The 11,893-nt window shown below is 42.5% G+C and overlaps 1 protein-coding gene across 2 annotated transcripts in view; it reads right to left on the bottom strand.

Moving 5' to 3' along the window:
• LOC124279421 (interferon-induced protein 44-like) overlaps nt 1-7,206 on the bottom strand; it is a 60,960-nt gene extending 53,754 nt beyond the window's left edge. The window contains exon 1 of one of the 2 annotated variants that reach the window (XM_046715248.1): nt 7,125-7,206. Coding sequence is in view for 1 of the 2 variants with exons in the window: in XM_046715247.1 (XP_046571203.1) it covers nt 5,059-5,072 (14 nt within the window). In the remaining variant the exon portion in view is untranslated. Of the gene's footprint in view, nt 1-5,058; nt 5,112-7,124 lie in introns of those variants that run through there. The other variant, XM_046715247.1, reaches the window with a different exon arrangement.
• Nucleotides 7,207-11,893: the final 4,687 nt, after the last annotated feature.

Genomic DNA, 11,893 nt, shown 5'->3' on the forward strand with positions numbered 1-11,893 from the left:
ACCCTGAACCACTGCCTTACAAACATCTCATTACAAATATACACCTTACTCATTGCCTTGAAGGTAGACATCACTGGACATTTACACCCTCAACCGCTGCCGTACAAACATGTCCTGCTAAGTATCCTCCTCAGTCATTGCCTTCCCTCTATCCGATGCAGGTGAAGAAGGTAAGTATCAAGGCCACTTAGATGTAAATATTTAAGAATAAGAAATGTGTTTATTTACGTGACATTAATGCCACATCCATGAAAATTCTTATCTATGTGGCGCGGGCGCATCAATTATTTATCAACTATTTTCAGAGCCTATTTGAACTTTGTCAGCATTGAAACTGTCTGCAGCATCTGTTGACACTAGAACTAACATGTAGTCACTCCTCGGCCTCCTGGTGACAGGCATGTTCCATTAAAGTCTGTCACTCCGTGTAAAGTCCAATCGAGTCATAAGTCGACCAAAATGTAATCTATTTGTCGTGATAATCATAACGAATATTCTGCAACCAATTTATCGTTCATTTAATGCGTCTATTGAAGCGAGGCTTGTGATGTGCTAATTACGTGCAAGTTCAATTCGGGCCTTTCTCAGCCCTTTATTAGCAAAGTTGACGTTCATCGGATGCTATAATTGAACGCTTGCTGTACGAAAGCATCAAGGATCTGTCCCCAGTCAAATATGCGTCCATTGATTGTAGGTCAGCAACAGGTCACTTTTAAAATACGACTCATACAACCTTCCAATTTGCTGAGATAATACAGAGGGTGTCGCCATGACTCATCCTGGGCACATGCGTAGCCGCAGGTACGAAGAGCTTACAATCAATACCACAATTATTTTTCTGGGGATCTAGTGGGGTTTTGTGGAAACATAATTCAAGACAAAAAATACATGGAATGGAGGTCTTGAGAGGGTTACATTACGGCTTCAGTGAGAATTTCAAGCCTCAAAGGGCAACATTCAAGATGGCGGCTGTCAAAGAGCAGCAGACGACTAATCGGTCAGATACTAAGCCAGAAGCACAAATGTCCGAGTTGGAAGAATGAGGTCATTTGTCAGCATACTGCAGCATAATCTATTACAAAATGTTACATATTTCTTCCCTCAGCGTTGATGGCCGTGAAAGCATGCTGGTGCAATTTTACCAAAGCCACCATTTAGATGGGCGATCCATGTCGTTTCACAACGTACTTTCAGGTTTTTACCACATATGGTCAAGTACGTTTTTCATCAATGCTGGGGCAGTTCATACAGGAACCATGCCATTACCCAACTCTGAAACTGGATGAAATGTCATTGAACTGGTTGTCGACGGGAACTCCAAAAGGAGTCTCCATACATTCACAGGTAAAGGGTTCGAACCCAGATATTCTACACCACGACTGAAGATTAGGTTTCTCTACTGCCTCGGGATTGTTATAACAGCCACATTACTCTCCAATTACTCACACACTTTTAAAAACAGACATATTGTACAAAGATTGAGAATGCAATATAAAACGAGCTTAAAGCTGGTTTAGAAAGCATAGTTACAGTCACCGCCATGAGGGATATATTAAAGTCAGATATGTTTGGTTATCAATAATAAAAATTCAAACGCACCTTGCAACAATGCAGTCATCATTATTTTTCAACAAACATATTTTGATGCATTAATCCATCGTGAAATGTGTCGCTTCTACATATGTATACATTACGATACCATTCAGGTTTTGTTTAAGAGAATATTTGTTATTTAGACTGAGATCCGTATTGAGAAACAAACAAAGCATCAAGTTATGAAACATGCTGGCTCTCTGCATACACTTTATAAAATGGAATGATTTAGAAACCATTATCAGCAAAACATTTTCCCCCATGTGTCCCAACAGACTCGAACTGCGTCTCCGTGCTCCTCAGATCCGGCAAGATTATATTTAACCCTACGTTTGAAGATGGCTGTTTTACAAGGATACGTCTTCTACTGCTTTCGACAATTATGCTATTAAACAAGAAAGAGTTACAAAGCACCGGGCAAACCTTTACATTGTTTTGCATGTCGATACTGAAGTTGCTCTGGATCATCCATCACCGTAACTCCAGAGGCCAATGAGCTCGTTTTTAGCTTTGTCAGTGAGACGCGTGAGATTGGAGGAGTGTTGATGCAAGTAATCTGATAAGATTCACATGATTCAATGACACCTGTAAGATGTTTTTTCTACTTGATTTTATTCGGCACTGAAAACGTCATCCCGCCTTAAGGCCACATGGAAGCAGCAGAAATCAGAGGTCGGATAAGATTAACTTTCTGTGCAGACCAAGGACTTCTTCCTGCGTTGAGCAACATGTTGAGAGGACTAAGAACCACTCGACTGGAATAAATAACATGGAGTTTATCGGGTTCGTTTAGCTCAGGCCTTCTTGAAGCTAGTTGAGACAGAAGTAAAGAAGTTATAAAAATGTTGTCTTTTAAGACAGAAGTCATCAAACATCCTTGGTCTCAAATTACAGTTCACGCAGGGCCTCTGAAACAGCCATTAATAATTCCACTGAACAGTTTTAGTTTTTGTGGTATTTGGGAATAAAGAATTGGCAGCAATCACCGGGTTGGAATCAGGACGATATGACAGACGTAGGGGGATGCAAGGAATAATTACAAGGATAGTTCCTGTACAGGTATCGATCGTCTCAGCGTCTACCTGACATCACATATTACTGCAACTGATCCCGTATGCAGCGGTGACAGCATGGGACTACGACTACGACTACGGCTGAAACTGCTCGGGCGTGGCATAGACGTATTATGATGTACAGCTATTGATGCAGCACAGAACACTGTATAATGACGCTGGCACGTGCACTGGGAGATTACCACGCACGGTTTTATCATGGATGTATAATTGTGACAGATGGCTTTCCATATATCTCGTTGTTTGAACCCTTTTATCGTGAATGCCAGGGATGGGACGCGGGCGCTCTTTACCCGCATACGACATTTGATGCGTACAAAGGTTTATGAATCCATATAAATTCACAGAAGCACTCAATGCACCTAAAGCCATAATAATTTTGTGTCTCATGGATCTCAAGTACAATACGTTCTAAATTACAGGGCCATTTATGTAGGTCTGTAGCACACGTGTGTACTTGCAGGCGCAGTTTTCATTATTCCCATGAACAATATAAGTTTGACTGTTTGCGTTTGTTTTTTAACCTCTATTCAGCAATATTCCAGCAACATGACACCGGCCTATAACTACCTTGACTAGGTAATCCAGCGAACAACGCTCCACCTCAAGGGTCACAATTGGTCACAATGACACCTACGTCCCCGAGACTGACCAACTCATCCGTTTGGTCGCCATGACAGACCAGCATTTGTTCTGGGGCCCACTTCCATACCGGAATCCCTTTGGTCGTTGTTGAAGATGAGAGAACACTGCATCAGTAGGAACTAGATGTAGTGTTGACAGCTGAATCGTAATCTAGATATGTACAGTTAGTCATACTGACTCAGGGGCAGTCGTTTAGAAAGTCAAGTGGCCTCATTCAAAGCCTCACCACAGGACCAGGCTATGGCTATGAGTAACTTTGTATTGCAAACAGGAATGGAAAGCTCAATTTAATGGTTGGCTTTATTGTATCCGACGTTGGAATGCTGGAACTTGTATATGCTGATTGCATGATGGAGCGAGTCACGAACACAAGGCGATATGCGAGATTGGAAGAGCCGGTAGTCAGCAATTAGACTGATGACATTATGAATTTGTTGCATGAGAAAGGGACATTATTGCAGGCTCTCCAGATCCCCCGATGAGGGTGTGTGCGTTTGTTGGCTATAGTGACTGGCGAGTATCACCACTAACGAGGGAGAAATTAACAGCTGTTTTCACTTGCTTGTCGTATCATCAGCTTTGTCAGTTGTTTCGGCTGTAACCAACGGATTATTATAAAAAATCCTTAATTCATATGTCTTTTGATGTAGTGGTGAAATGTGGTGATTTAAGGTAGCTGCCATTTGATGTCTGTATCACCGTGTTGATGCCAACAGGTATATCTCCTTTAAATTAGGTGTTTGCATCTTATAGTCGTTAAGAACTCATTGATGACTGCAGATTGAGAAATTAGCACAGTTCCGTATTCTTGTTTGTACTTTGAAGCATTTGTTGTGATTGATAATGTTTGCCTTCTACTTTGAAAGACAATAGAGACGTTAGGTACTGTTGACTTAATTCACAAGGGAAATGACTGGAATGTAATAGATTTTGCTTGTTTGGTATGCAGACCGCCTCCGTGGTGTAGTGGTTAGAGCGTCCGCCCGGAGAGCGGAAGGTCGCTGGTTCGATCCCCGACCGCGTCATACCAAAAGACGTTAAAATATGGTACTTGTTGGTCCCTGCCTGGCGCTCGGCATTAATGGGTACAACAAGGACTGGTCGGCTCGGAGTCAGTATAATGTGTCTGAGTGGGGTATTCATGCTTCACTGCGGCATGGTATATCAGTGGGCTAGCACTATAAAACCAGCTTCAGTCTGGGCTAGTACAAGCAGCCACACATACACATACACACGCATGCACGTCGTCATATGAGCGAAATATTCTCAATCACGACGTTCAACCCAATTTCACCTCACCTCACCTCACCTCACCTCACCTGTTTGGTATGCTTCACGCTGTAGAAGATGAACTTCACTGCTTGCAACACCAAATGTCATAACTGTGCATGAAATAGTTAAATGTATAACCAAACATTTAAGTAACCTAATTATTCGAGCAAAAACATGAAATCGCAATTGGCTACGGATTTATGTATCATTCGAGGTAAGGTGTGTTGGGGCTAGCTTATTGTGAGATACTATAATATGTTCGGTCAGACCTTCTGCGATATAAACGTTTTTTCGTATTAAAGGTAGAACAGATGAAAAAATATTTTCTCATACGACATGGCCCTTGCCTTGAGATCGGCGCGTCAAGGAGACACCTTCTCATAGGCACACAATGCTGAGACAACAAGTCAGTCTATAACGATGTATTTAAATACACCATATTAAATGCATTCCTACAAAAGTAAAGTCTAGTTACCTATTGAACCCCATGGATGGCCGCAGTGGGCAGACTGTTGGAGGGACAGGGGCCTAGCCTATAAGACAAGAACAGCATTGTAAGGTGCGGCGATACAGCTTTTTTTTATTTTTATTATAGGATATTTATATAGCGCACATATCCACGCAACTAGTGCAAGCTCAATGCGCTGGTATTTTTTCCCTCGATCATTGGATGTCAATCTCAACGGCACATCGTATTATCAATCTCAGCTCCCTGGGGAGTATACAACTCTTGCTGCCATTAGGCGCACCGAGTTATTGTGGCTTTCTCATCGTAACGAAGTACCCATTCACAGCTGGGTGGACTGGGACACATAGTCACAGTACTTTGTCCAACTTACAGCTGCCATTTACATGGACGCAACATATACAATGTTTACCGTTCAGGATTACTTGTCTTCTATTAAATGCATTGAACAATGACGCTTATAAGCGAATACTGACGACAGTGGCATGCACGTTTGCGTCATGGCTACGGTAGACAATGTCGTGACTGCTGACGGCACCTCTTGACAACACCTCTTCTAAACTGCCGGGCAAAAGAAGGAATAAATCCTGTTTGATGTTGGCTACAAATAAATGAGAAATTGATATTTTATGGCAATGTATTGATACGGTATCGTAGATGTGTTTTGGACTAGATCCAATTTTGTATGTATACTTTAATTTGCCTGGCAGTTTATCATCCCTGCTCAACAAGCAGGCGAGACGCTACCACACGGAGACACGCCAGCTCAATAGCAGCATATCAACACATGAAGATTAATGGGGAAGGTTGCCGACTCCACGGCATCAATAACAGGAAGCAGTATTAGCGAGTCTCCACCCGGAATCCGCGAGGCACAGCTTTGATATATAATAGTAGAGGGTTGCAAACACAATCATGGAGCTCCGTACGTGTCATTGGTATCATTCCACCATTACCAGAACGACCGTAGCATAGACGGACCTATCAACTTTTAGCTCTACAGGGGCTGCCGTATATAACACTGAATATAGCCTCAGCACCAGACAATGGTAAAATAATCACTCTGGCACCACGCCTTCTATGTCTTTCCTGAACGACAGAACACAGCCACTACGTAAAAAACTTATCATTGTTTACAAAACTCAATTATCGGCGAAAGACGCGAGTCGACTTCCTAACCCCGAAATAAATTAATTACTGGATGTATCTTACATCACGTTCAATTATAGTGGGTAAATAACCTTACTCCTGGGACGTAGCGTTCCGAGTGGCACTTTAAAGCACATCTCCAAAGACAACTCCAGGAACATAAATTGATCACAGTTCAAACTGAGCAAGGAATTGCCCTACCGTCATCACCAATTCCAATTTTCTCCTCCCCCATAACCACACCGCGCCATGTACTCTTGGAGAAACCATTTCCTTCATTTATAACACCGCGCTCTCTAAACCAAGGCAATAAAACAAACGAAGCATCCCTCCGCCGCAATGCCTCGAAATTGAGAGCAAGTCCTTACAACCTGTAGCGCCGGACTACAACGGACTGTCCTGACTGTGGGGGGAGGGGGGAGGCGATTGTGAGCCCTCCGTCAATACATCGCGAGACAGACTCACTTCCAGGGTATAAGGAAGCGCTCACCAGATGAATCCGAATTAGTTAGCATTAAGTACTTCGCCCGCATGCTTGACCAAACACGTTGATATGTCCAGGGATCGATACTGTCGTAGGTTAGCTCCCTTGGGTATGTCATCCAAGGTTAGTGAGAATCGGACGTTACTTGACAGTAAAGGAATTCACAAGACGCTATATGAGAACTACATACACAACACGCTTCTGTGGTCCTAAAAGTTATTTACTAACCTTCAGATAATAAGAATGAAAAATGGAAACTGAACTGAAACATTTCCAGTATCGTCATCATGTCTATACGAGCTCATCGCTGACCATTTTCGGATACATCAAATCCTAAAGATAAGACTCTTGAATGACGACGATGGTGGAAATCACGCTCGACACGCTCCTATCACAGTAAACATCAGTAGAAATGTGTATTAGAGAACATAGATACACTTACCCTGTGTTTGAACGGGAAGTTGACGGAGGTGTTTTGATCGCTTCCACAGGTCAGTCTTTTCCATGTAAATACACGGTTAGAATAGCAGTACCAGGGTCACGTGACTCGGTGGACCCGGAATTATCGATTTCTACCAATTCTCTGACATACATTCATTCCGACGGTAGTTACCTCCCTTACTTCCTCCGCGCTGGTAGTGGGAGTTATTGATCTGGTAATTAGAGCGAGTATCCAGGTTTTGTAGTAAAGCGTTTACTCCGAGAATTTATGAGCATTTGATTAAGAGATCGAACGTTTTTTGTTTGTTTCATACGTGATGTCGTCATCAGTGGCGGAGAGGCACACGTCCCGGTAATTTTATCGTTTTTCACGCAGTTGGGATGTTGTCGTATTTGAAGTGTTTCATACAATAAGTGTTACGTCTTCGAGAAGCAGCATTCCTGCCGAGAGTGAAACCAGTTATCGACCGGCCACGTGAAAGCATATGCGAATCTCAGATATTTTCGAAGAACATGGCATAAAAAAACGATGTGGGCAAACGTGCTATGGGCGAGAACGATAGGATCGACAGATTCTTTGATGCTGGGACCAATGGCGGTACCGAGTCGTGCTGCTGCCTCCCCTTTAATGGTATTGACCGCGTAAAGTGACGTCATCAACGCTTCAGTGACAGTACAGAAATTAGGATTGTGAATATAAGGCTTACGTTGCCGTATTTAATTCACGGAAGCTTTTGGGTCACGCAAGCTGCTGTACACAGACCCCATTCAGAGGACTAATGGGTTAACACATGATCTGGCAATACCATAGTTTGGCAGAATTTTGGAACATTTCAACCTACTCACTTGCTTCTAAATTAATTTACATCATACAAATTGGCTTTGAAACTTAAAACCTTGAAACATCTCTGGCAATCTGTTCTGACGATTGAAGCTGAGAAAACAATGGATGTCTTGTATTTGGGTTTTATGCGCATATGACTTTCTCTGAAGGTTTCTTTGGAGGAATCGTTTCCTTCTTGATTTATTGATGACCTTAATGAGCGTGATGTAAAACGTAATTTGCGTGTTTAAGTTGATTGTAGGATTAATAGAGCCGATAATGTGGTGGTTGCTGAACGCTGAATTATCGTCTCTTGAACACGGAGTGTAATCATCGTTAAGAGGGTGTGCAACAAGAGGGTCATTTCCGTGAAATGTGACCATATGCACCCAATTGCACTCTTGGTCTTGTTAGACTAGCGCCAGTACAGGAACACGCCACTCAACTAGAACACTCTTTTTCATCACACAGATGATCACAATACGTTTTTTCGTCATATGGTGATCTATCGCAAACGCTACGGTTATTTTTTTCACTCTACTCTTTTTACACGACATCAGTAGGTAGTGATAAAAACATGTCAACGGTATGGCTTATTTAGCTTAAGGCGAGGGGTCCTTTGTTGTTTTTTTCCTGTTTGCATGAAAAATATTGATTTATCTTGAAGCAAAAGACGGCTTGTTTGAAGGCATTGTGAAAACGCGGGGTCGTGTAGCTTTGGTGCTACGTTACCTTTCATTGTGAAAGGCTTTGGTGTATTTGAATGTTTCATTTTATCGTATTATTCAAACGGTTTTGATCACTGCAATGAAAAAGCGAGAGAACGAGTGAATAAATTAACTGGATTTACGCTTCTGTGAACACTATTTTCGTTCTTTCACGGTGTGACAACTTTAATTTGGGAGGAAAACTTAAATTTCTAAAATGACACAGGTCTTAGGTGTTTACCATATTCATGCAAATGGTTATATTCGAGAAATATTTTGGTTATAATGAGCAGATCCTGCCACCGTTATGGGACGCAACTGTGGCGCTCAGGGCTACTGGTTCACGAGGTTCTCCTTCAGTGACGTCACTGGTATAGAAACATGTCCCTGTGAGTGATGCTATTCTGGTATTTCCAGAATGGTCGATGTACGTACAATCTAAACAAACGTCGTTCAAGTCTGGGTAGTTAAAACAAGCAGTGAGGCTAAGTTATCAGCTGCTAATGAGAGAAATCTGCTGTCGGTCTGTGACAACGGGACAAACCACGTCTTGACAGAATGACCACATCAGCGATCCGTCAGTGCCGATTATAGTGGAAGCTGTTCTGAAGGTCGGCTGGCGGAGACATTGGCTGGATGTATTCACAAGGGACCTGTATTGGCTGGATGTATTCACAAGGGACCTGTATTAATACGGGGTCTGTACAACGCTAATATCCTCGCAGTAATTACTCCAAAACATAACGGGTTACTGTGTCGGAATGCGCAGCCGCCGTTCGTATGCCGACACTGGTAGACCGTCGCCCAGCCTCCATGAGACTCCTGAGAAGGATCCCTCTGACCTGCTCGTCCTGGCCCGGCATGAAGCCACCACCGGGGTTGTCCGTCGTGGTAGCCACCTTTATTACTGCTCTGTTTTATAGGTGTAGTATGCTGGGCCACGCAAATTGGCCATTCCATATTTGGAGTGCTACCATGATTAATCTCTATGGCTAAAATAATAAAGTTTTTATTAGACTTTTATTCCAGCCCAAGATGTTTGTTTCTTTAATACTTGTAGCGGAAGAGTGTACCAACACCTTATATGAGAGTCTTCCGACCTCGCACAGTCCTACAAGCTACAAGATCGATCGAGACAGAGACAGAGACTATATCATGCCTCACTTCCAAATGGACAGACGGCATCCGTTCCCTGTATGTCAGTCCATACACTATAGGCAGGTGTGATCATAGTATAACGGTATATTATTCCTACGGTTCCTGTACAAAGTACGCATTATTTATCGTCGAACAAATCACCATACATTTATAAATAGTGATGCGAAGGTTATATTTTAGATATGGTATTTTGGTTGTTTAACGCCGCACTCATCAATGTTTTCGATCCACGCAACTGGGATACGATGACATGTGTCAAGCAAGTCAGCGAGCCTTCCACCCGATCAGGCTAGTCGCCTCTTACGACAAGCTTGGGTTGCTGAAGATCAATTCTAACACTGTTTTTTGACCAAATGACATAAGCATAAGTCCGCGTTCAGCAACAATCACAGCAATAACCAATGGGTTTCAAGCAACATCAACATGTCGGGGAATCGAACCCGGGTCTCGGGAGTTACGAATCAAAGCGTTATCCACAAGGCTACCCTACCGCACCTTTCATCTGTACATGACTAAGCATAAAGCCATATGTGTTAATGATTGATCATAACATTTAAGTGAAATGAAAACCGGTATGGTTCTCATTCTTGTAAAGAGACGATTTCTTACGCGAATAGTGTCTTGTATAGAACAGTTAGTCTGTAAACTGATCTTAATAGAAACGTATATCTACAAAACAACACGTGAAACCCAAATGGATCCCAGAAACAATGTCTACTTCCTGGAGCTGAGGTCATCTAAATTTGCCAAATAATTCTACGCTTGCGTTGGATTCAGTTTTAATCTATTCTCCGAAAGCTGGGAGACAACTTAAGCTGGTTAAACTTGGTTCGTCTATTCAACTGAAATGTGATAAACACAACTCGGGACTAACTGTTTCCGCCTTCAGACCATTGCTCTCCACGTACTGCTCTCTACAAAATGTGATGGAATCGTTCCCAGGACTGCCAGAATTCCTCCACAGACCCAGCTGGTGTTGCACCATTATCGTGTCCATTCAGCCTTCACTGATAAGTCGTATACTTGATAGACAGCACTTCCTCAATCTTGAAAAAGCCCTCAGATCATAATCAAATTTCATACCCTTTGCCAATAGTGACGACAACAATGAGACAGTGAGCTGCAGTTGTGGAAAAAAGGGTTCTCGGTAAAGCGCCCCTCCATTTCCTGGCTGACTACGTTACCGGGTTTGTACAGACGCTAATCCTTCCAATGCAGTGATTCGCTGACCACTGGACCATTGTGCCCTGCTGTGAACTCTCAGTGCAGTTAATATCATGGCTGTAGTCATTCATCAAGGTACAGATCTGCAGCAACATCGTGGCTTCGATCTTTCGGAACAGCGGGGAACGGGATGTGACTTCCTCGGTGGGGAACGTCTACTACGACGACGCATTGTGTTCGGGGTCCGCCATTCCTGATTGAGTTGACGTGGCTAATAGACGCATGCCTGTGAGATTAAACTCCGAAGTAAACGAAGAGTTTTCTGTGAATGTCAAAGCCAATGATTCTATCAATTATAGCAATTTCCGTCCCTGATGCTTTAGAGAATTCAAATTTGAATTTCACTCCATCAGCTAGCGTTTGGCGATGAGAACGGGAAATTGGCAATATGAACTTCAATTAATATCAGTTCTGTAATTTCATTCAGCTGACTTGCGTAGTCACTATATTAATAAACGTTCAATAAAAAGCGTCTGAAGCGAGCTCACTTCATTATGTGGTTGTATCGATGACAAATCTTAAATAGAACTAAATAAATGAAGCAAGAAAAAAACTTTCCATATTCATAAGAAATGTAAGTTTAAGGCATGTGTTTGTGAAGCACTTTTAAATGGTGATGATACCAAGTGTTCACGAAAGGTGAACCTATCCTACCCTACCGGTGGCACTACAAAACACATGCAAAGGCACAAATGTAAAACACGGGTACATATAGCTGGTGTAAAACAGTTGCCAGGAGATATACGTGTAGTAACATAGTAGCATACTGGTTCTAGCGGGAAGATATACTTGTAGTAACATAGTAGCATACTGGTTCTAGCGGGAAGATGTACTTGTAGTAACATAGTAGCATACCGG

The sequence above is a fragment of the Haliotis rubra genome, unplaced genomic scaffold, assembly GCF_003918875.1.
Source record: "Haliotis rubra isolate DU_JTF1 unplaced genomic scaffold, ASM391887v1 Scf25, whole genome shotgun sequence".
Taxonomy (NCBI): domain Eukaryota; kingdom Metazoa; phylum Mollusca; class Gastropoda; order Lepetellida; family Haliotidae; genus Haliotis; species Haliotis rubra.